Source organism: Camponotus vicinus, unplaced genomic scaffold (assembly GCF_025532165.1).
Source record: "Camponotus vicinus isolate PSW18456_S1 unplaced genomic scaffold, iyCamVici1.0 SCAF_2, whole genome shotgun sequence".
In the NCBI taxonomy this organism is placed as follows: domain Eukaryota; kingdom Metazoa; phylum Arthropoda; class Insecta; order Hymenoptera; family Formicidae; genus Camponotus; species Camponotus vicinus.
Window position 1 is genome coordinate 357,381 of NW_028141956.1, and position 26,927 is coordinate 384,307.

Sequence of the window (26,927 nt, forward strand, 5' to 3'; positions counted from 1 at the left end):
AATATAATACATGTTTTAATAATATAAATAATATAAAGTATATGTATATATCTCACTATTTTAATTTTAAAGCATATTCTTTGCCTTGATTAATCAATCAAACGCTTATTAAAAATATTTCATTGATTAATCTAATAATCTAAATACTTCTAGTAATTCACGTAACGGAGTTTATAATATCATTAATTGCTCTCAGAACAAAACTCGTTTCATTCGGAAACACTATATCGTCACTTTTCAATAGTGTCGAATCACGGACATAAAAATTATATTTCTGTAGATAATCTCGATGGATATTCCAGGAAAGAAATAAAATCGCAAAAACAATACTATCGATATCGAATATCCGGTTCTTTCAGATATTACTCGGATATTTATTTATTTCGTTATAATCATAAGCAAGTATTGAAAAACTTTACGCGAAATGTGTATATCTAGTTAAATTAATCCAGATTTTCGCGATTAATTGATTCTGCTCGTCACATAAATATGCATAAAAATATTAAATATGAGACATTGATGTCTCGTGAAATGATAATGCCAGATGTCAATGAAATGAGATAATTATAAGATGAGATCCAATAAGATTATTGATAACTATAAATATTTAGATACATATGAAGTACGTACGCATACATTTCATAACGCGTTCGTTATAATTATAAAATATTATGTTTAACAAAAGAATATATATCTAGAAAACATTAAGATGTTTCAAAGATATAAGATATTTTCGAGATTTTTTACATGCAAGTTTAATATAAATATAGTTACTTACGACACACTTCAAAAATATCAGAATATTATCCATAATTTTTAATATTCGAAGGATATTTAAAATAACCTAGTATTTAAAAGTAACGTGCGCGGATTTAGCTAACAAATAGGTACTCGAACCCGAATCGGATATAGAGATCATCCAGTCTTAAATAAGGAGAATTTCTAGATGATGCGTTCTACTCTCTGATATGCTATAGCGTATAGTATGTTTTCCCGAGGTTCTCGGGTTGTGTAAAAGAACGAAAATATGTGCTTTGACACACATTAGATGTTGACAAATCCTTGACAATTCCATCCTATATAACAGAGATTCTTTAATGAATTTGTACAGGATCAATTTTATATAAAAATTAATATAAAAATTGTATATATGGTATATATGAGAGTTTTATGTTCTATTTATTCATGTGTCCGACTGAATGATTAATTTAAGTAAGCAATTCAGTAACTGTGAAAAAAATGCACATATCTGTTATATTATTATATTATATCTATTTCATAAGTAACATTTTTAATTGTTGAAAACTTTTTTCAATAATCTAATTGTGAAAAATTACATACATACACTATATTCTACAATATACATTTTAAATGTTAGATATGTGCTTTTAAGATATTATGATTATATAAAAATAAAAATAAAAATATATTTCTAATATATTTTGTTTCCTTAAGGAAAAATAGTTATAACAATAATATTCTTTTGGATATGCCAAAGTGATCCGTTAAGTCCATAAAATAATTTAAATATATCTTTAGATACAACTAATTTATTCTTGTGCTATTTTTAGATTGTCACGTACTCTTATTGTTAATGTTGAATCCGCAAATCGATATCAATATATTTCAAACATACATGACATGTTTTTTTATCTTAAAAATAAAACTTGTTCCAAGTTTTACACATTGTTGTCTATAATAAGGTCGTCACGATCACTTTTCTTAAACATATAACACTGTTGAAAAGTAGAATTTTGCAGGGCTGTGTAAGTAACAGGATAGTTATAAATCAGACTTTGCTTCGCTTCTTGTTCCGTCGCAAACTCGTGCAAATTCTTGCGAGCTGTAAAGAAAATCCATTTTGTTCCAAATACAAAAATCGGCAAAACATTCAAATACAATAGTTACTTATGATAGTTATTGAAAATCTACAATTTCACACATAATATTAAGGATAAAAAAAATGTACACCTGAATATGTGTTGATATAAAGCTAGCTTAAATATATATAGTACCACATTTTGTGCTCTTGAAAAGTGTAAAAAAGCGTTGGAAACTTTTCAATATAATCCGAAATATTTGAATAGTTTATTTGTTTGATATTGTTATTTACTTTCGTTGACGAAAAAATTGGCGAAATATTGAGCAACTAAAATGGCGTTACGTCCGTGAGGAATCTTTTTTCCAATGACCCATTCATAGAGATTCTTTTCCGGATGAAATTGTAATCCGTAGAATGGATAGCGTTTATGTTCCAATGTTGAGATGAATTCTAAACCTTTTTTATCGTGATTCAATGACAACACACGAAACTCGTCGATTAATTGAACGCGGCGTAAGGCCTGAAATAGAAAACGGAGTACATGCATAATTTAATATTGTAATGTTTCGTACATATCATTCTATATAATTTTATAATTTTCTCTACATAATATCATTCTATATAAATTTTCGTGTGACATTTTCTCTATTTTGACCCTTTTGTTATACATTGCAACTATTCTAAATTTGCTTGCTAATAATTTCTTAAAAAAGAGACATTTACCTTCATCGTAACGCAATATTGATGATGATTAGACGTGACATTTTTTTCAGCTAAAATCTTCAGAATATCTGGTGAGGCCTGCTTAAACAGATTGGCTTCTCTAAAATCTAAAAAAAATTACATTGTTTTCTTGAAAAAACTTCTAATGAAGAAATCAGAGTATAATCTTAAAATTTATACATCGTTTAGAAATAGAATGTTTTTTTTTCGGAATATTTATAGAAAATATGCGCATCCTAAAAAATGATTTTGACAACAATTGATTGTATTTAGTAGAAAAATATATAAATTGTATTTTTCTATAAATATATTTTGAGAAAATTTATCTAAATTACGTGATAAATTAAGATTATCGAAATCGTTCTCGAAGCCATCACGTTAATATTAAAATATGGACTGTTATTAAATGTAAACTAGAAATAATTTAGATGTATTGGATAAAAATGGTTGGAAAGATAAAGTACCCAGTAAAGACCCATCTACATCTATCGTAACATTTCATCGTAAGCAATCGTAATCGTAAAGAAGAAAGTTGTCGTAAGCATTGTCTGTCTACATAAAATCGTAAGAATGTAACAGATAACCGTTTTATATCATGAATAGGAATAAATTAATTATTTTATGTGCTGCAGTATTAATAATACAATTATGTTTATTAATACAAATTCGACAGAAACGAAAACGAAGATGGTGGATTCGGCCCATTAATCGACCTCGCAATATTCGTGGATTCCATCTAACCTTATGACAGACAAGCGACAAGCGTCGCAATCATCGTCGCAATCATCATCGCAATCGTAAGAGTTCAAGTTGAGTCAACTCTTACGATAAGCTTACGACAACTGTTACGACGAGCGTTACGATCGCCGTAAGAAGCTTACGATAGACGTTACGATAGATGTAGATGGGCCTTAAGAGAAATACCGATCGAAAATACGTCTTATAGACGTATATACATCTATAAATATCTAATATCCATCTTTTCGTCATCTATCATTTTTCACTCGATAGAAGAATATAAAAAATTTATATTGAATAATAATAAATAAGTTTAAAAAAATATTTACCATCCGTGAACTCTAGTGGAAGGGGCTGATTTTCACTAGAACATGCTGTCCTGTGTGGGACGCCATTCGCTGCGACATATGTTAATAGCTCGAAACCAAGACAGATACCAATGATGGGAAAGTATTCACCTCTGTCATTGATTTTCTTTGCGATCCTATTTATCGAATAGATATAAATATACATATATATATTTTTAATCTTTTGTTTTTAATACATTACAGTGACATTGTTATTTATTTTTTATTGTTTAACCTGTAAATCGCGGCACCTGCATCGGCATATCCTTCCTTCTCATAGAAACGTGCTGCACCTCCTGGCCACAAAACTCTAAAAATATCGATTTTATGAGCATTATGAGTGTACCTAGTAAAATGTTTTAAAAATATGTAACTGTTCTTCACATACCCATTGATTTTATTCAAGATATCTTCGTAATACGAATCATTCATGCCAATCCTACATGAAATTGTACATAATCCATGGATTAATAAATCTGAGACATGTATAATATCTATTTACTAACATATAATAGAGAGAGACACTTAAGCTTTATCCATTATTTTTATACATGTTTAATTGTTTATAAGTGAACGACTTTAATTATTTTTAAGCAAACACCAAAGAAAACAAAAATAGTATAAGAATGTTAAAAATATATGATCGTCCAAAATAAACTTGGTGAATCATTATCTAAGCTCATTTTCAGCAAAAATATCGAGCAAAATTATTTGTCGCAGATTTTTAACATATAACATTAAATACATTTTTATATCAATTTTCAAATTACACAATCCTATTCGAGTAAAATTTATTTAGAATTAAAAGAATATAATTTTATTATATCTACCTCTAATAACTTTCTATAGCTTAATTTATAAAAAGACACATTTATTTACAATCCTTTGCAATGTAAAAATTATTTCTCCTTTTTTTACCAAGAAAAAAAATTGACTTTAAATTGGGTCACTGTACCTAAAAAATTTGTAATATTTTACAGTTCTCCTATATTTCTTTTACAATATTTCAGAATATAAAATGTTTATTTAACTGTTAATTTATAAAAATAATTAAAGAAATAATTGAATAAAAATATCCTTTCACAAGATTTGGTGTCGATAGAAAATTTGTTTCCAATGGAATTTTAATTTGGCAATTAATGATTTTTACATTCTATTCTAATAAGTAAAATTCTATCAAGAACAATTAATTTCAATTCAATTATATTATATGAAGAATAAACAGATAAATGTAATCTGAGTAATCTAACCTGAAGGATTTAATAAATAAAGCAAAGAAATGTAATTTAATGTAAAGATAAAAATTACCAAATTGGGACGGGTCGAGCACCGGCACCTTCAACGAATTTTACATACGATGCTGCAATGTAACTGTGATATTGATTCGCATACTCTTTGTTTAAATTATGATCTTTTTCCTGCGTCAGAATACCTTGAAAAAAGCACAATTATTCACAAATGAAATCTTTAAGATACATAGGCTAATTAAAAAAAATCATCAAGATTTGATTTTGGAACAAAGGAAAATAAAAAATCTATTCACATACACGCACGCATACGTTGTGTTATTGTATGTACCATGTTATCACTGAAAGATTAAAGTTTTATGTGAAATAATAATTATTTTTAATTATTTAATCAAGATTGTGTACAAATGTACATATCATATGTACATGTATACATATATATCAATACAATATGTATGTGTATATATGTATATATATACATATATATATATATATACAGTACCGGCTAAAAGTATATCAGCTTTATGTTTTTTGATGACTTAATTCAAAGTATATATATATATATATATATATATATATATATATATATATATGGAAGAAATTGTTTATGATATTTATATATAGTATATCCCATACAGCACAGAAAATTGCAGTAATATTGCGGCAATATTGCAATGTTATTGCAATGTTACAACAATATTGATAATATTGCTGCAATATTCTGTGCTGTATGGGTATATGGCGTTAACAATATTGAAGTTAATTTATAATAAAGCAAAGTTTTTATTAAATGGCAATACGTATTAAAACGAGTTCATACTTATATATGATAGATTTAAAACTTAAAGAAATAAACTGCGCATTTTCTCTCCTATCAAGACTGTCTTAAACATTAGAAAGAGAGAGGGATGGCGGTCGGATCTCTTTCTCTCTTGCTTAATTGAAGGAGAAAAAGAGAAAGACATCCAACCGTTATCGCTCTCTCTTTCTAATGTTTAAGACAGTCTTTTGTATAGGAGTGCGCAGTCTATTTCTTTAAGTCTATGACTTATATATTCTGTTTGTGTCCTTCCTCCAACTGTGCCGCTCCCCACTAAACCCAACTACTAAAGAGATAGCTCACTCATTCCAGTTCAGTATGTGTTAGAATTCAATAGCATGTATGTATGTATGTATGTATGTATACATATATAGTTATAAAAACTTTCTATTATTTTTTGTAACATTTTTTCACGTATTTTTTTCGTTCAAATTCGTCAATTTTGGGAAAAAAAGAAATAAAAACTTACTATATTTCCATCTTTCGACAGAATCTTTCATTCTAACCTTTACTTCTTGCGTATATTTTATAATGAGCATAAGATGCAGCAACCTGTCAATTATTCGATGCTTTATCATGATTTTTTCAAAAAAACTTACCAATAATTGGCCGATTATTCAACTCCCCTCCAGTCTTCAAGGCAAAGGTAAATGTCGTAAATAAAATCACCCACAGAATATCCATTATGAAGAATATTAACAGTATTACTCTTAATATAATTCAGAGGAAAGTACGCACGCGGTGTCTCACTATCTCTAGATAAATAATAAATTCTTATCTCAGTTTCATATAATCGTTATCGTAATCAAAACTCGTTTTAAAAATTTGTTCACTGCGTGGGAACAAATTATCAAGAATCTATCTGGTAGTTTTGAAAACAAACTACTCCGAAGAGAGTTGAAACGTATCTTGGGAGGAGAATTTTATTATTTTGACAAAAAAAAAGGTCTCTCTCCCGAATACGTATCTATTGTATACGTTATTTGTTGTATAATCGGCCGTTTATTGTACAATCGTAAATTATCGCGTCAAGTTAAAATGATATTCTTGTAGCAACTTCAATGATATATGTATCAGTTATTTCCAGTTAAATTTATAACGTTTTCGAGTGAAGCAAGTTTAATCAAGCAGAGCGCGTAATTCAATCTAATTAATCTAATCTATCACCAACATACCTCTGATCGAAAATGATTTTTGAGTCTGATAAATATAAATATAATACATGTTTTAATAATATAAATAATATAAAGTATATGTATATATCTCACTATTTTAATTTTAAAGCATATTCTTTGCCTTGATTAATCAATCAAACGCTTATTAAAAATATTTCATTGATTAATCTAATAATCTAAATACTTCTAGTAATTCACGTAACGGAGTTTATAATATCATTAATTGCTCTCAGAACAAAACTCGTTTCATTCGGAAACACTATATCGTCACTTTTCAATAGTGTCGAATCACAGACATAAAAATTATATTTCTGTAGATAATCTCGATGGATATTCCAGGAAAGAAATAAAATCGCAAAAACAATGCTATCGATATCGAATATCCGGTTCTTTCAAATATTACTTGGATATTTATTTATTTCGATATAATCATAAGCAAGTATTGAAAAACTTTACGCGAAATGTGTATATCTAGTTAAATTAATCCAGATTTTCGCGATTAATTGATTCTGCTCGTCACATAAATATGCATAAAAATATTAAATATGAGACATTGATGTCTCGTGAAATGATAATGCCAGATGTCAATGAAATGAGATAATTATAAGATGAGATCCAATAAGATTATTGATAACTATAAATATTTAGATACATATGAAGTACGTACGCATACATTTCATAACGCGTTCGTTATAATTATAAAATATTATGTTTAACAAAAAAATATATATCTAGAAAACATTAAGATGTTTCAAAGATATGATATTTTCGAGATTTTTTACATACAAGTTTAATATAAATATAGTTACTTACTACACACTTCAAAAATATCAGAATATCCATAATTTTTAATATTCGAAAGATATTTAAGATAACTGAGTATTTAAAAGTAATGTGCGCGAATTTAGCTAACAAATAGGTACTCGAACCCGAATCGGATATAGAGATCATCCAGTCTTAAATAAGGAGAATTTCTAGATGATGCGTTCTACTCTCTGATGTGCTATAGCGTATAGTATGTTTTCCCAAGGTTCTCGGGTTGTGTAAAAGACCGAAAGTATGTGCTCTGACACACATTAGATGTTGACAAATCCTTGACAATTCCATCCTATATAACAGAGATTCTTTAATGAATTTGTACAGGATCAATTTTATATAAAAATTAATATAAAAATTGTATATATGGTATATATGAGAGTTTTATGTTCTATTTATTCATGTGTCCGACTGAATGATTAATTTAAGTAAGCAATTCAATAACTGTGAAAAAAATGCACATATCTGTTATATTATTATATTATATCTATTTCATAAATAACATTTTTAATTGTTGAAAACTTTTTTCAATAATCTAATTGTGAAAAATTACATACATACACTATATTCTACAATATACATTTTAAATGTTAGACATGTGCTTTTAAGATATTATGATTATATAAAAATAAAAATGAAAATATATTTCTAGTATTTTGTTTCTTAAAGGAATAAATAGTTATAACATTAATATTCTTTTGGATATTCAAAAGTGATTCGTTAAGTCCGTAAAATAATTTAAATATATCTTTGGATACACCTAACTTAATCTTGTGCTATTTTTAGATTGTCACGTACTCTTAATGTTGAATCCGCAAATCGATATCAATATATTTCAAACATACATGACATGTTTTTTCTATCTTAAATATAAAACTTGTTCCAAGTTTTACACATTGTTGTCTATAATAAGGTCGTCACGATCACTTTTCTTAAACATATAACACTGTTGAAAAGTAGAATTTTGCAGGGCTGTGTAAGTAACAGGATAGTTATAGATTAGACTTTGCTTCGCTTCTTGTTCCGTCGCAAACTCGTGCAAATTTTTGCGAGCTGTAAAGAAAATCCATTTTATCCAAATACAAAAATCGGCAAAAACATTCAAATACAATAGTTACTTATGATAGTTATTGAAAATCTACTATTTTAGACATATATTAAGGATAAAAAAAGTACATCTGAATATGTGTTGAGATAAAGCTAGGTTAAATATATGTAGTACCACGTTCTGTGCTCTTGAAAAGTGTAAAAAAGCGTTGGAAATTTTTCAATGTAATGCGAAATATTTGAATAGTTTATTTGTTTGATATTGTTATTTACCTTCGTTGACGAAAAAATTGGCGAAATATTGAGCCGCTAAAGTGGCGTTACGTCCATGAGGAATATTTTTTCCAGTCACCCATTCATAGAGATTCTTTTCCGGGTGAAATTGTACTCCGTAGAATGGGTAGCGTTTATGTTCCAATGTTGAGATGAATTCTAAACCTTTTTTATCGTGATTCAATGACAACACACGAAACTCGTCGATTAATTGAACGCGGTGTAAATCCTGAAATAGAAAACGGAGTATATGCATAATTTAATATTGTAATATTTCGTGTATATCATTCTATATAATTTTATAATTTTCTCTACATAATATCATTCTATATAAATTTTCATGTGACATTTTCTCTATTTTGACATTTTTGTTATACATTGCAACTATTCTAAATTTGCTTGCTAATAATTTCTTAAAAAAAAGACACTTGCCTCCTTCGTAACGCAATACTGATGATAATTTGCCGTGACATTTTCTTTATCTAAAATCTTCAAAATATCTGGTGGGGCCTGCTTAAACAAATTGGCTTCTCTAAAGTCTAAAAGAAATTACATTGTTTTTTTTGAAAAAACTTGCAATGAAGAAATCAGAGTATAATCTTAAAATTTATATATCATTTAGAAATAGAATGTTTTTTTTTTCGGAATATTTATAGAAAATATGCGCATCCTAAAAAATGATTTTGACAACAATTGGTTTTATTTAGTAGAAAAATATATAATTTGTATTTTCTTATAAATATATTTTGAAAAAATTTATCCAAATTACGTGATAAATTAAGATTATCGAAATCGATCTCGTAGCCATCACGTTAATATTAAAATATAGACTGTTATTAAATGTAATCTAGAAATAATTTAGATGTATTGGATAAATATGGTTGAAAAGATAAAAAAATGTACTCAGTGAGAGAAATACCGATCGAAAATACATCTTACAATTAGACGTATATACATCTATAAACGTCTAACATATATCTTTTCGTCACCTATCGTTTTTCACCGGAAGAAAATAAAACTAGAAGAATATAAAAAACTTATATTGAATAATAATAAATAAGTTTAAAAAAAAATATTTACCATGCGTGAACTCTAGTGGAAGAGGCTGATTTTGACTGGAACATGCTGTCCTGTGTTCGACGCAATTCGCTGCGACGTATGTTAATAGCTCGAAACCAAGACAAATACCAAGGATGGGGAAGTATTCACCTTTGTCATTGATTTTCTTTGCGATCCTATTTAACGAAAAGATATAAATATACATATATATATTTTTAAGCTTTTGTTTTTAATACATTACATTGACATTGTTATTTATTTTTTATTGTTTAACCTGTAAATCGCGGCACCTGCATCGGCATATCCTTCCTTCTGATAGAAATATGTTGCACCTCCTGGCCACAAAACTCTATAAAAATATCGAATTTATGAGCATTATAAGTGTACCTAGTCAAATGTTTTAAAAATATGTAACTACCCTTCACATACCCGTTGATTTTGTTCAAGATATCTTCGTAATACGAATCATTCCTGCCAATCCTACATGAAATTGTGCATAATCCGTGGATTATTAAATCTGAGACATGTATAATATCTATTTACTAACATATAATATTCAAGACACTTAAGCTTTATCCATTATTTTGATATATGTTTAATTGTTTAAGTGAACGACTTTAATTGTTTCTATGTAAGCAAGCACTAAAGGAAACAAAAATAGTGCTATTATAAGTGTTAAAAATATATGATCGCCCAAAATAAACTTGGCGAATCATTATCTAAGCACATTTTTAGCAGAAATATCGAGGAAAATTATTTGTCGCTGATTTTTAACATATAATATTATATACATTTTTATATCAATTCTCAAATTACATAATCCTCTGTTCGAGTAAAGTTTATTTAAAATTAAAAGAATATAAAAGAATATAATTTTATTATATCTACCTTTAATATCTTTCTACAGCTTAATTTATAAAAAGACACATTTATTTACAATTCTTTGCAATGTAAAAATTGTTTCTTCTATTTTTACCGAGAAAAAAAATTAACTTTATATTGTGTCACTGTACCTAAAAAATTTGTAATATTTTACAGTTCTCCTATATTTCTTTTACAATATTTCAAAATACAAAATGTTTATTTAACTGTTAATTTATAAAAATAATTGAGAAATATATCCTTTCACAAGATTTAGTGTCGATAAAAATTTGTTTCCAATAGAATTTTAATTTGGCAATTAATGATTTTTACATTCTATTCTAATAAGTAAAATTCTATTAAGAACAATTAATTTCAATTTAATTATAAGATATGAAGAATAAACAGATAAATGTAATCTGAGTAATCTAACCTGAAGGATTTAATAAATAAAGCAAAGAAATGTAATTTAATATAAAGATACAAATTACCAAATTGGGACGGGTCGAGCACCGGCACCTTCAACAAATTTTACATACGATGCTGCGATGTAACTGTGATATTGATTTGGATACTCTTTGTTTAAATTATAATCTATTTCCTGCGTCAGAATACCTTGAAAAAAGCACAGTTATTCACAAATGAAATCTTTAAGATACATAGGCTAATTGAAAAGAATCGTCAAGATTTAAAAAAATGGAAAATAAAAAATCTATTCACACGCGCACGCACGTTGTGTTATTGTATGTACCATGTTATCACTAAAAGATTAAAGTTTCATGTATATTAATAATTATTTTTAAATATTTAATCAAGATTGTGTACAAATGGGCATATCATGTGTACATGTATACATATACATATATCAATTTGTGTGTGTGTGTGTGTGTGTGTGTGTATGTATATAAAATAATTATCAATAGTGCTAAAAAATAAGTAATATGTTTAATATCGAGTGTAAAATTATTTTAAATTTAAATGTTCTTTAAAGAAAATTGCATTTTAAATAATTATATATATATATATATAGGAGAAAAAATGTATATGCTATTGTTGCGTCCGCAGCGAGGACTTCGATATATCGAACGCGCGCGCGAAACAACTCTTTCAGGGCCGTAACGACTCGGGCGCGTAACAATATTTGTATACATATAATATGTATGGCGTCAACAATACTAAAGTTAATTAAGCCAAATGTTTTTATTAAATGGTAATACATATTAAAACGAGTTCATATTTGTAGATCATAGACTTAGAACTTAAAGAAATAGACTGCGCATTTTCTTTCCTATACAAGACTGTCTTAACATTAGAAAGAGAGAGCGATGGGGGTCGGATCTCTTTCTCTCTCGCTTAATTGAAGGAGAGAAAGAGAAAGAATTCCGACCGCCATCGCTCTCTCTTTCTAATGTTTAAGACAGTCTTTTGTATAGGAGTGCGCAGTCTATTTCTTTAAGTCTATGACTTATATATCCTGTTTGTCTTTTCCTCCAACTGTGCCGCTCCCCACTATACCGAACTACTAAAGAGATAGCTCACTCATTCCAGTTCAGTATGTATTAGAATTCAGTAGCATGTATGTATGTATATATGTATGTATACATGTATAGTTATAAAAACTTTCTGTTACTTTTTTATAACATTTTTTCACGCATTTTTTCCGTTCAAATTCATTAATTTTGTAAAAAAAGGAAATAAAAACTCGCTATATTACCATCTTTCGATAGAATCTTTCATTCTAACCTTTTCTTCTCGCGTATATTTTGTAGTGAACACAAGATACAGCAACCTGTCAATTATACGATGCTTTATCACGATTTCTTCAAAAAAACTTACCAATAATTGGCCGATCATTCAACTCCCCTCCAGTCTTCAAGACTGCAAAGGTAAATGTAAATAAAGTCACCCACAGAATGTCCATTATGAAGAATATTAACAGTATTACTGTTAATATAATTAAAAGGAAAGTACGCATGCGTTATCTCACTGTCTCTATAGTTAAATAATAAATTCTTATCTCAATTTTATATAATAGTTATCGTAATCAAAACTCGTTTTAAAAATTTCTTCACTGCGTGGGGACAAATTATCACGAATCTATCTGGTAGTTTCGAAACAACTACTCCGAAGAGAGTTGAAACGCATCTTGGGAGGAGAATTTATCTCATTTGGACAACAAAAAAGCTCTCTCGCGAATACACATCTATTGTATACATTATCTGTTGTATAATCGACCGTTTATTGTACGATCGTAAAAAAAGATTGCGCGAATACGTATTTGTTATCTATTGTATAATCGGCCGTTTATTGTACAATCGTAAATTATTGCGTCAAGTTACAATGATATTCTTGTCGCAACTGCAATGATATATGTATCAGTTATTTCCGGTTAAATTTATAACGTTTTCGAGTGAAGCAAGTTTAATCGAGCAGAGCGTGCAATTAAATCTAATTAATCTAATTTATCACTAACATATCTTTGATCGAAAATGGTTTTTGAATCTGATTAATATAAATATAATATATTTTTTAATAATATAAATAATATAAAGTATATATATCTCGTTATTTTGATTTTAAAGCATATTCTTTGCCTTGATTAATCAATCAAACGCTTATTCGAAATATTTCATTGATTAATTTAATAATCTAAATACTTCCAGTAATTCACGTAACGGAGTTTATAATATCATTACTTGCTCTCAGAACGAAACTCGTTTCGGAAACACTTACTATCGTCACTTTTCAATAGTGCCGAATCACGGACATAAAAATTATATTTCTATAAATAATCTCAATGAACATGTAAGGAAGGTAATAAAATCGCAAAAACAATACTATCGATATCGAATATGCGGTTCTTTTAGATATTACTCGGATATTTAATTATTTCGATATAATCATAAGCAAGTATTGAAAAACTTTACGCGGAATGTATATATCTAGTTAAATTAATCGAGATTTTCGCGATTAATTGATTCTGTTCGTCACATAAATATGCATAAAGATATTAAATGATGAGACATTGATGTCTCGTGAAATGATAATGCCAGATGTCAATGAAATGAGATAATTATAAGATGAGATCGAATAAGATTATTGATAACTATAAATATTTAGATACATATGAAATACGTACGCATACATTTCATAACGCGTTCGTTATAATTATAAAATATTATGTTTAACAAAAGAATATATATCTAGAAAACATTAAGATGTTTCAAAGATATAAGATATTTTCGAGATTTTTTACATGCAAGTTTAATATAAATATAGTTACTTACGACACACTTCAAAAATATTAGAATATTATCCATAATTTTTAATATTCGAAGGATATTTAAAATAACCTAATATTTAAAAGTAATGTGCGCGGATTTAGCTAACAAATAGGTACTCGAACTCGAATCGGATATAGAGATCATCCAGTCTTAAATAAGGAGAATTTCTAGATGATGCGTTCTACTCTACAGGTGATGCATTCTACTCTCTGATGTGCTATAGTGTATAGTATGTTTTCCCGACGTTCTCGGGTTGTGTAAAAGAACGAAAGTATGTGCTCTGAGACACACAATACATTTATCATTCTATGTATATTCTTGTAAATTATTTTTAGCTGAGGTAATGCATATAAGACAGATGAAGCGTAAGTTAATTAATTAAGTTAAGAATTATCTCTTTCGGCTTGAAAAAAGTAATGCTAAATATTCTTTTAAACACGATACTTCATACTTCTCATGGTAGTGAAAGTGTTATTAAATACTTATTAAATATGCCTGGGAAAGCGTGAACGTTGAATAATTTGATTGATTAATTCTCAAATCTCTTCAAGCGCTTTCCACTTGAAAATTATTATAGGCTTGATATTTTAATATTAAGGTTTTCACTTTCAAATGATTTTATTAAGAAGAAATCTTTTATTAAGAAGTGGCATGCCAATCGTTAAGAAGTGACATCCTGAATACCTATAGTGATCATTAAGGAGTATGATACGTTGATAAAATTTCTTATGTATAAAAACAATAAACATGAAATTCCCTTCGAAATGCATTTCGATGGAATATTTCAAAACCATTAGATGTCGATAAATTATTGATAATTCCATCCTATGTAACAGAGATTCTTTAGCGAATTTATACAGGATCAATTTTATATAAAAATTAATATAGAAATAGTATATATAGTATATATGAGAGTTTTATGTTCTATTCATCTGTCCAACTGAATGATTAATTTAAGTAAGCAATTGAATAACTGTGAAAAAAATGCACATATCTGCTGTGTTATATTATTATATTATATCAATTACATAAATAACATTTTTAATTGTTGAAAACTTTTTTCAATAATCTAATTGTGAAAAATTACATACATACACTATATTCTACAATATACATTTTAAATGTTAGATATGTGCTTTTAAGATATTATGATTATATAAAAATAAAAATAAAAATATATTTCTAATATATTTTGTTTCCTTAAGGAAAAATAGTTATAACAATAATATTCTTTTGGATATGCAAAAGTGATCCGTTAAGTCCGTAACATAATTTAAATATATCTTTAGATGCACCTAATTTAATCTTGTGCTATTTTTAGATTGTCACGTACTCTTTATGTTGCATCCGCAAATCGATATCAACATATTTCAAACTTACATGACACACCCAATCGGTACATGTTATTTAAAATGCCACACACGAAATTATACACATTTGCGAAATAAGTTATACACTTTTAAAAATATCAAAAGTTTAATAAAATTAAATATATAGAGATGTACATACAACGGAGAGATATACACAAGAATTAAATGTACATACACGAAGAGATATACACAAGATATGTACAAATCAATACATCGATAGAAAAAGCAACAAACCGCAACATGACCGCAAAGGAATCACAGGGACGCAACAATATATAAATACGTTGATTTCTTTTTTTTGTATATAATGGTCGATTTAGGCGAAAATATAATTTATTATCGCAATTGCGTATTACTTGATCAATAATGTTTTTACTTATCATAATTGATAATGGAAAGCGTTTTACAAATGTAAAAGATCAATTATATATATTTTCAATGTTCCCATTTTATCGTACAAGTTTTGCCAAAATATATTTTGATCTATTAAAAAGTGTATCCTACACTGAGAAAAAAATCTTACATTAATTAGAAATCTGGTAGATTCAACCAGCATGTCTGTTGGAAAATGGATGAATCAGAATTCCTTTAGGAATTATCAGATGAGTATGAATGACTTCTTCCTGTTAAATTTATCAAATTTTCTTGATAATAGTACTAAGTTTAAAAGGAAATGGATCATTGTCCATGTTTAGTAAAATATAACAAGAAATTTTATAGATTCAACTAGAAAATACTAATTAAATCCTTATAGTAAAGTCTGTTAAACGTTCTAGTTATAAAAAATGGAGTCTTATCATGATGACTAGAAATTTTGTTTGATTTAATCAAAATGCCTTTAATCATATACGTCTAGTTGGTACAATCAAATGTTTTTTCTCAGTGTAAGGACATTTAAGAACCAAAAAAAAATTTGTTTTTATTATAAGAAAGAAATGCGATCATTGTTTTTCTCACCATGTTCTTCCTGATCTATCATCTCGTATCACGTTATGATATATTTATATTTGAGACGAGCAATTTATTTTGCACTTCTATAATTCACGCAGAGGTTAACAGAAACTTTCTGCAATATTCCTTTTCCTCTAATGCCTAGCAAGTAGAGAATCATCCTTTTAAAGACTTCAACGCATGCGCTTGTAATTATCATTCATGATACAATAACATATTGTACGTGACATCTGATCATTGAATATGAGACCATTGAATTCATTGGAACTTGAAAAATATTTCAGTAATTTAGTTCATCTCCGATACTCTATTGTATGATAACAATTTGCATTAGGTGACAATATTTTACGTGACAATCTAAAAATAGCACAAGGTTAAAATACATCTAAAGATACATCTCTTCAAAGGATATTATTTTATAAAATTATTAAATCACTTTTGCATACCCAAAAGAATATTATTGTTATAATTATTTATTCCTTTAAGAAACAAAATAATAGAAATACACATAAAAAAATTAATATATATATAAATATAATAGATTATAGATATATAAATATATTATAATAGATTATAGGTATATAAATAATATAAATTAATTTCTTTTTATGAGAAATCTATTTAAAAAATTGTTTATATAAATTTATTGGACAAAATTAAGTATGATAAAAAAGTATTTTGACTTTGTCGTAATGTTAATTTCTAATTTAAAAACTATAAATAAAACTATCTTTATATCAACACCAGAAAATATAAATTCTTCTGTTGATTATCTAATATATTTATTTATATTTTATGTAGATTGGAATTGTGCAAACTTTGACTTTAATATATGTATGTATGTGCATACGACTTTATATTTATATCGTTCCGTCGATCCTATGCGGTTACGGAACAAAACAATGATGTGTAATGAAGTTTCATACACAATTATCAATGATCATTTGGACGATCTGTCATTAATATTAATTTTATAACCGATATGTAAGTTTATCATCTATATATATTAAACATATTTTAAGAATTTGAAATTCTATAGCAAAATGAATAAAAAGGTCGGATAAAAATTTGAACATTTGTAAAAAATCAACTGATTGTTGTCAACAGTAATTAATTAACATTAATTACTAATGTGGTCTAATAAACATGATTTAAATTTTTCTGTACCTAATACAATAAGTAATTTTCTAATATATCATCTATATGTATATAATTAATTATAATTTATATAAATTTATGTATAAATAAATATTAGTTAATTATAATATAGACAAATAATAATAAAAATAATATAAATATATATTATTTTTATTATTATTTTGTATATTAATCATACTTACAAATTATTATCGTTTATACTAATAATATAAACGATAATAAATTATAAGCATGATTTTCTCTTAATATTAATTTAATATTAATATTAATTAATTTAATAACATTTAAACAGATCTCATTTTATTTAATTCGTTTTTTATTTATTGTGTTAGTGAGAAATTGCATAAAACGAGCAATATCATATAATCCATCTGTGGCTTGTGAAACCGCAAACAGTAATGTTATTCCCCGCGAAAAAACTATTTCGCACAATAAACATGTGCCTACGAACTTACGTCTTACATCTTGCGACACATCGTCAAAACATTTGACAAAATTACATCCATTTGAAGAGACTGATCAAAAACCTGTAAGCGATTTCAGCACCCTAAAAAATGAAATGAAACCTGACGAGGAAATTCTTTTGCAAGATATTTGTCAGAATAAATGGCCCCTATCAGGATATGATAAAAAAGACTCAGGATTGTCACTGGTGCAATTGACAGAGAAAGAGGACTCGTCTATTGCAACCGGGGAAATTCTTGAAAAATATTTTACAATTTGTGACACGATTCTGTCCGATGACGATCAGCATCTAATCGATCATGAAAGCGACGTTACAATTGAATCATCTAAAGAACAAGATTCCGTAAATAAAACACAACAGAGATCTTCAGTGAACGAAGATTCAGTTCCACTCGGACATAAATTAACATTAATTCTTCCTCGATGTAACTGCACTACAAGTAAACTTTCGCGTCATTTTGCAAATAATGCTAAATGATTCTGGCGTAAATACTAAATGAAGCATGATAATTATATATACATATATATAATATTTTTCAATAATCTCTTTTACGGATCCCCGGTGAGATGATAAGTTTAATAGACGTCTAAAACGTCTAATAAATGTCTAATAAACGTCTATTCAACATCTTGTCTATCTGACTTGTCATTTCTCACTGGGTCATTTATTAAAAGTGTTAAAATTGCTGAGTTATCTATAAATACTCATTGTAAAATCTATAATTATATTCGATTAAAAATAGAGGAAGAAAATATATAGCTATAAAAGCATTCTAAAATGTTTTCTAATTTTGCTTTAATATTAGATTTCGAAATATTTATATTGAAATTTTCTTCTTGAATTCAAAGATAGTAAACGCTCCGGCAAAGTTGCCAAGAATGATCAAACATCTACAGACTCAATGGAGAAATCAGGATACATAATGATTGTAATCAGTGACACAGACATTTGTTGGAATGCTCAATTACATGATACGAATGACAAAACACCGGAGAAACGTACCAGTCATTCCTTAAAGTATGTATCCTTTTCTCTTGTGTCTTGGCAAATTCTCCTAAGATAAATCTAAATAAGGAAAAATATCTTTCTTGTGCGGTTCTCTCTTGTAAAGAGATACTAAATCTTATTTAGATCTATCATTGTAATAGGAAACAAGACGAAGAACGGTCTAGTTTTTTGTATCCTGATGAAAACACGTGTCAACGAACAAGCGCAAATTCCTTTTATCATACAACTGCAAAGGAGCAAGCACAGGTAATTATAACAATATCTATTAAAAATTTTTTCGCAAGTTTAAATCTCAGAATTTCATTTATAATAATCTCACACAATTTTCTGTGTGTGCGTGTGTGTGTGTGTGACTGATTTCATTTAAAATGACCATTTTCATCTCGATTATGACTTTGAATAATGTTATAGAAATTTAATGTGTGTGAAAAAAGTTACAAAAACAATTAAATTAAATTTATTTAATAAGCAAGAGTAATAAAAGAGATATAGCAATATAAAATTTTTTTGATATATTCAAGAGCCATATAAAAAATATATGAGCGACAAAAATTTTATTTATATTAAATGAAAATTTTGATCACTAAATATTTAAAAAGCTGTTTTTCAAAGAGAAGAACCGTTAATTAGACGATTATGCAAAAAATTTTTTACAGTAGGAAATTTACAATTTTTTTTACTCTTATCAAAATATTTAATGCTACATTGTATCATATATGTAATAGATAAATATATTACATATTTATACACTAAATACAGCGTACGAATTCCCGCTGTGTCATAATGCGCATGCGTAAATTTTCTAATTGTAACGGGAAATCTCTGTCTCTTTTTTCTCTCTCTTTCTAGACAACCTTCAGATTTAATTCATTTTAGGATGACCATAAACCTATGAAACTTATAGATAAAGTTTTGTATGAAAATATATGTATGTGTAATAGCTGGCAATAGATGAGGAATTTGTAATATGCAAGGACATATCGATTGGCTGGTCTGCAAGAATCCTAGGAATTCCTTATCCAACAACCAATCGATACGTTCGACAAACTCTCATAGATATATCATTCGAAATAATGATCAATATTTAAGCATTCTATCCATGATATAATTTATATCATGACGCTTCCTATACACAAGCATAAGCATGTGTATGACCGAACGTAAAATTTCTAACCTATTCTTCAACAGTGTAAAGATCCACCTGTTAAGGTGCAATTTCACGTGCTGCTAAAATAAACAATTAAAGCGACAAATTTGTCGCACGTATTCCAGCGGCTATAATTTTGTAGTTTGAACTGATTCAACTACAAAGAGAGAAAAAGTGTTATCGCTCAATTGCTATGTGAAACACTACTGCCGCGCTATGTGATTGTGTGTACTAGTGTACCAAGAAAGACATAACCTGTGACATAACCTTGCAGACAGAACCGAGAATTCTTAGAATCCATGAAGATGCAAAGATGAATCTATTCGAGGAAGATGAATATGAAGAAAATAAAAAAAAATGCAAAATCTGTCTTAACTGATTACACAAATAACGCAAAATCTGTCTCAACTTTCAATTTTGTCGCTGCTACCCTTTTCATGTACAAAAATTACCGCTATAATAGTTCAGCGACAAAAGTTGTCACGTGATCATTTTTGTCGCTCAAACAATCGGTTTCAGCGACTCGTGAAAAGGCACCTTTAGGATCGGTATTCATAGTTCGTTCTTATATTTAAGATCGTCTTAAGTTCATCTTTAGATATTGTATGTATCATTTTATTAGCTATGGATTATCTGAAGATGAACTAAAGACGATCTTAAATATAAGACCGGACTATGAATACCGGCCTAGGTTAGCTTAAACGGGCGCTGTTACGATCACGGTCTTACATACAGGTCTGGAAACTCCGGTGGTGGGGGAGGTCTCACTTAGTGTGTCCGTTTTTCGGGAGTTCATAGTTTGCCTGCTAGGTTCGCTGCGATCTAGAAGTCGCATTTAGACGTATGTTAGAGAGAGAATGACTACTGCCGTCTATCTCTGTCTCTCTCGCTCGTATTGCGACTTCAGCCTACGGCACACGGTACAATTTTTCGTACTGGATTTGATAAGATTTAGTAAAATATTAGAAATGCTGCATTCTGATTGGTGCATTTTTAGTATTTTACTAAATCTTATCAAATCCAGTACGAAAAATTGTACCGTGTGCCGTAGGCTTAAGTGAGACCTCCCCCACCACTAAAAAAGGCCTGAGTTTCCAGACCTGTATGTAAAGCCGACGGCACACGGTACGATTTTTCGTACTGGATTTGATAAGATTTAGTAAAATACTAAAAATGCACCAATCAGAATGCATCATTTCTAATATTTTACTAAATCTTATCAAATCCAGTACGAAAAATTGTACCGTGTGCCGTAGGCTTAAGACCGTGGTTACGATGCATGCGTACACATCCCCGAAGTTGCGCGCGCAGCGGCAACGTCGGGCGTGATTGGTAGCCCAGCGACATCTTGTGCTAGAGCATGCGCAGTAGGAAACGCGCATGCCCCGCGTTGCGGGATTGGTCAGCGTGGGATCACGTGATGTGCGAGAACCCGGCGAGGGCTGATAAAGCGTCGTGCGCCGCGTAGCCATTTCAATAAGAGCTGGGGAAGTGTTGAGAAAAAAAGGCGAGATAAATACATAGCACATTACGAGTATTTTGAATTCGTTTCTGTCCAGTCGCTATCCCTAATCCCTGTCCTCTCGCCGTCTTCCGGATTCACTCGACTCTTACAACAGTGTGAACCTAAAAAGCTCGAGATTGATTTTCTCCACGAGGAGAGGATAAGGAGAAGATAAAGTTTGAGGTTAGTTTTCTCACGTGGAGATATTCCGCAAATACGCAAATTGTTTTAACGCGTTTTAAATGTACAATCACAGATTTTCTTTTTTTTTTTCAGGTTACATTGAGTTAAACCGTCTTTAAACTTGTCGTCACATCACATTCGAATTTTTCGAGATGGATGAAATATCGCCAAGAGCATATCCACTAGCTGGCTCTATCCTGACAACAAGGATATTAAGCTTGATCCAGCAAGCAATGAGCTATGGACAATTGAAGAAAGGGGCAAATGAATCGACCAAATCTTTAAATCGTGGATTATCAGAATTTATAGTGATGGCCGCGGATGCCCAACCATTAGAAATTTTACTACATTTGCCACTACTATGCGAAGATAAAAATGTGCCATATGTATTTGTTAGAAGCAAACAAGCTTTGGGACGCGCTTGTGGAGTTTCCAGACCGGTAGTAGCATGCTCTATAACAATCAATGAAGGCTCGCAATTAAAGTCGCAGATCAAGTCAATACAACAGGAAATAGAGCGACTTTTAGTTTAAATCGGAAATTCATGATCACAATCATATTTTATATTATTTTTATATATTAATAATTTATTTATAGTAAAATATTAATCAAATGTTTGTAATACGTTAATAAAGACATTACTGTCAATAACAATATCAATTTTTAAACACTGTTCTATTTGTATTTTGTATAAGCAAAAAGTAATTTGTTTCTTTTTGAAAAGGCTCAATTATATAATCTCTCGATTATATAATCTCTTTATGAAGATTTTTTGTATGAAACAAACTCGAGACATTAATAAAAGATGTAATACAAAATTTCTATCTTGTGTATAATAATTTGCAGAGATTAAATTAGACAAAAGCTTAAAAAATAATCTAATTTATTTTGAGAAGAATGTGTTTTAAAAATGCATTAATTTATTTTATATATATAAAACTTATTTAGTTTTAGTATTTTAAAAGTTGATGTATCATTTTTAATATATATAATCAGTTATATATTATATATATTTAAATGTTTATATATTTTGTGATTCCCTGCATAGCTTCTGTCTAAGGAATGTAATCGTGTTACTGATCTCACTGCAATGGAGCAATTAGCTAATGAATTATTAGTCCTGATTCGACAAATGTATCATATAGAAAGAAGCATGCTATTTATTGGACTGATCGATGTAATAAGTTCAATGGAACAGAACTTAGCAGAATTTATAATACTCGCCGAAGATGCAACACATTTATTGGCGCCGTTAAATTTTCTCACACGCTTGACAAAGTTAGCAGATGCAAAAAACATTCCACACATCTATGCATGTAAGAAAAAACAACTTGGCCAAGCATGTTATGTATCTACCAATATTATCAGTGCGATTTCAATCAGAATTGGACCTTCCTACTTTTCGGAAGAAATTAAAAAGATCAAATGCACAATAATGAATGCAGCTTCAAAGAAATTAAACAATAATTAATTTTATGATATTTTTGGTTCGTTTCAAAATTAAAATTATTGTATACTAACTTAACTATGTATAATTTTCTATGAGAGATACATATAATATAAAATATATTGAAAAAATATTAAGTACATAAAATAAACATACAATAATGAATATAAATAATTTTAAAACTGAAAGTATATAACTTTGTAATATTAATGATTTTTTTGTTTATGAAAAATCTTATGTTTATATAAAGCATAACATAGCTAATAAAATATTGCTGTGTGGACATACATATACAAAAAATTGCAAGAAAAATTTTATATTACATAAAATAAACATATGTATAACAAATTATATTAGTAAAAAATCAAATTACAATTATTCTTGAAAACAAGGGAGAACATTAAATTTCCAGTTACCGTGCCAATCAGTAGGGTAGAGCTGCGACGTAAACATATTCTTTTGAAACTTTTCACACAACTGTTGTTGCTTCTCATTATTAGGGAAATCTTGAAACCACATTTTCAATTGCTGGGCCAGTTCGTACTCGTTTGCAAATACCAAACTGTTCTCGTTGTGTCTTACCAACTCTGATAAACTAAACAGTAAAATGAATTTTCAGTTAAATTAGATTTTTAGAATCTACTCGATAACAATGTTACATTAAATCATATTAATTCTTAATTACCAATCAAAATTATACGCGCAAACTGGCAAACGGCAACCAAACATATCAACAACTTTCATAGGTAAATCCAGTCCGCTTGATGAAGTATGGAGGCATATTCCCAAGTCTGCACTAGCTGAGGTTTGAAAGATTAATAATTAATTATTAATTATTTAAGTATAGAATTAATAATTATTTAAAATGTATCAAATTATTTCTTATAAAAGAATATATAGTATTTTATAAATGTTATATACAAAAAAGATTTAATTGTTAACAACTAATGATATGCAAATGCATAATACAATACCCAATATCTTTGAATAATCCTCATTTTCAAGCCATAGTGTTTTTATTTTGACATGTTTCCAATTTTTCAAATTAACAATAGCCATATAAAAATCTTTCAATGGTCCTTTTCCAGTTATTATACAGAGTAAATCTGGCAAGTTCAGCTCACCATTTTCACATGTATTTTCATATTCTATAAAAAATAGCACAAATATAATTTTCATCGCCTAGTACTTGTAAAAAAATAATAAAACTAAAATAATCATAAATAAAATGCATATAAGCACATTACCTTGTAATGCATTTATAAGGATTGAGAAATCTTCGTCCTCAGTCCAACTAGTACTAGATATAATAAAGCCAGATCTTTTAGAAATGACTGAATAAGATTCAGATACATTATACTTTTCAGCTAATTTTTGCAGAAATTCATTCTTTTCTGTTAAAGTTATAGGACGGAATTCATCTGCTGGCCTATCATATAGAACTTTAGCCCTATAATTAAAAATATTATTATTATATGTAAACCATTTGATTTTAAAGATATACAGAAATATACATAGTTTTTGGAATATATTTCATGATTCTTGGATTTTAAATATGTGTTATATGAACTATATGTATAAAATCAGTTTTGAGATCATTTTCTATAGAAAAAATTTTACAAATATTACTAACTGGATACCCCAAGTTTTTTCTAAATCTTCCTTCATAGCTTTGGTGACACAAAAATTATTCTTTGCTCTGCGGCCAAATATTTCCTCAATATGTTTTGCCAGAGTAACCAGAATATGATCATTTCCTAGGCTTAATGCCATAAGGGAATGCGCGTAATTATGCCAGTCTATTATAAATCGTGTATTCATTACAACGCAATAAAGCCAACATATTGGTATTGTTGGTATCGCAGGTGGATTCTGTATTATTAAGGAACCCGATATACATTTTCTAACTAATAATTGTGAAATATCGACAGCCTGCCACACCACTTTTATTATATAATACAGAAGACGTGGCAATGCTAGAAGAATAAAAGAATACAATTATTTTTGACGTTATCTTTGTCTTCTCTTTTGAAACAAATTATAAGAAAAATAGAACTGAAATATATTAAAAGGTGAGGAAAAATTAAAACTTTATAAAGAGACATGCTCTCTCTCTAAGAATATACCATTTTGCATTTCAGGGGGTGGTCGCAAATAATGAATCCGTATGCGAGTACTTTCGCTAATTTCCCTCATTGGCGGTGAACCAGGGTAACCTATGACATCCACGGTGAAGCCTTCCTTGGCGAAGGAGATCGCGTGATATTGCATTCGCGGGCTTCTGCCAATGTCACCGAGCACAAGTACGCAAACATTTTTCTCATCGGATTTTAATCTTCTCTGATACAAGTTCCTCAGATAACAAAGGATGGGCAAAGATGCCAAGAATATTAATATGACATATATGAGCATTTTAAGTGAAAAAAAGTTCTTTAATCGTAGTTCTTGTCAAAAATCTAGGTCGCAAGTTTGTTTTCTCTTGTTATTGTCGATTACCCAGATTGTAAAAATATTGTTCTCATTGTGCATGAAATATTCTCTGCTCAATCCATATTTTTGTTCAAAAGATACGCGCGTGGAATGAAAATGTTATCTATTCTTCGCTCGTCTACTAACTTTGATATTTTCTCTCATGTAGTCATGTGGCAAGTAATAGTGGAGAGAAAAATCATCTTGTACAGTTCACAATACGAGAACAATTACAACAATTACTCACAGCCGATTGTGTACTTTCTTTACATACTGTGCATTATAAATGCAGTCCCTTTATTCTAGAACAGCTGTGACATGCATTTAAAAATCCACTCGCCTAAGTAGAAAGCATTTAATTGATCAATGAGGGTAAAGAAACTTTAATTTTTTTGCTCCGATTAATTCAAACGCGGCCATGAAGAACAGACCTATTTAAAAAAAAACCTATACATTGTATATCATGCAATATATATACGTGGAAATCCTGAAAGGTTATGCTGAGGAGATGCAGTACATTCGCCACGTCTGCGCGCGCTCGCCAATGGGTGCATCCAGAAGCACAACTGCTCACTGAGCGGCTAAGTAGCAATCGAATGTGATTGGTGAATTCAAAGATAGAAACCAATCACATTCAATTGCTACTTAGCCGCTCAGTGAGCGGTTGTGCTTCTGGATGCACCCAATCATAGGATAAAACACGCGCATGCGCAATAGTATGAGCGCTACTTTCAATGACGTATATATAAAAGATTAGACCCCTAAACAGCAAAAAAAATAGAAAATGTGAATAATGATAGTAGCAAAGTTTCTATGAAATAAATAATACATGTATTTACTTATTTATATACTTTATATATTACTTATCATACGTAAAAACAAAAACAAATTCTATATAAATATAATTTATATAGAATCTCAACAAACATTTTTTATGTATGTATGTACGAGTCTGCCGAGGCCAGTCACATGTCACATGGTCATGTGTCATTCGCGCATGCGCACGAAAAGC

General features: G+C 28.9%; 3 protein-coding genes and 1 long non-coding RNA gene across 8 annotated transcripts; 3 read left to right on the plus strand and 1 right to left on the minus strand.

Moving 5' to 3' along the window:
• Nucleotides 1–1,534: 1,534 nt before the first annotated feature.
• On the minus strand, nucleotides 1,535–26,428 carry LOC145966844 (chitobiosyldiphosphodolichol beta-mannosyltransferase). Of its 2 annotated transcripts, none has more exons than XM_083091232.1 (14): nucleotides 25,573–26,428; nucleotides 25,080–25,422; nucleotides 24,694–24,896; nucleotides 24,421–24,594; nucleotides 24,132–24,246; nucleotides 23,863–24,041; nucleotides 12,765–12,806; nucleotides 11,420–11,543; nucleotides 10,497–10,547; nucleotides 10,342–10,416; nucleotides 10,089–10,243; nucleotides 9,441–9,547; nucleotides 9,009–9,237; nucleotides 1,535–1,843 (listed from the first exon to the last, which is right to left on the minus strand). In XM_083091232.1, exons 1-14 carry the CDS (start codon nucleotides 25,856–25,858, stop codon nucleotides 1,680–1,682), a joined length of 2,247 nt encoding a protein of 748 aa, XP_082947358.1. In that variant the 5' UTR covers nucleotides 25,859–26,428; the 3' UTR covers nucleotides 1,535–1,679. The 2 variants fall into 2 exon arrangements, with proteins under 2 accessions (XP_082947358.1, XP_082947357.1); XM_083091231.1 differs by lacking the exon at nucleotides 1,535–1,843 and adding an exon at nucleotides 8,495–8,741 and having other exon boundaries at nucleotides 25,573–26,427.
• On the plus strand, nucleotides 12,286–13,975 carry LOC145966848 (uncharacterized). 4 transcript variants are annotated; one of them, XR_014437186.1, is made up of 2 exons: nucleotides 12,286–12,480; nucleotides 12,698–13,975. It is a non-coding gene; the product is annotated as an uncharacterized LOC145966848 (long non-coding RNA). The 4 variants fall into 4 exon arrangements; XR_014437185.1 differs by lacking the exon at nucleotides 12,286–12,480 and adding an exon at nucleotides 12,482–12,504; XR_014437187.1 differs by lacking the exon at nucleotides 12,286–12,480 and adding an exon at nucleotides 12,488–12,520.
• LOC145966845 (uncharacterized) lies at nucleotides 17,524–23,612 on the plus strand. The gene is made up of 5 exons (XM_083091233.1): nucleotides 17,524–17,712; nucleotides 18,024–18,596; nucleotides 19,006–19,174; nucleotides 19,306–19,411; nucleotides 23,048–23,612. The coding sequence occupies exons 1-5, from the start codon at nucleotides 17,664–17,666 to the stop codon at nucleotides 23,468–23,470; spliced, it is 1,320 nt and encodes a 439-aa protein (XP_082947359.1). The 5' UTR covers nucleotides 17,524–17,663; the 3' UTR covers nucleotides 23,471–23,612.
• On the plus strand, nucleotides 21,738–22,659 carry Hoip (NHP2-like protein 1 hoip). Its single transcript, XM_083091238.1, has 2 exons — nucleotides 21,738–21,999; nucleotides 22,093–22,659. The coding sequence occupies exon 2, from the start codon at nucleotides 22,152–22,154 to the stop codon at nucleotides 22,530–22,532; it is 381 nt and encodes a 126-aa protein (XP_082947364.1). The 5' UTR covers nucleotides 21,738–21,999; nucleotides 22,093–22,151; the 3' UTR covers nucleotides 22,533–22,659.
• Nucleotides 26,429–26,927: the final 499 nt, after the last annotated feature.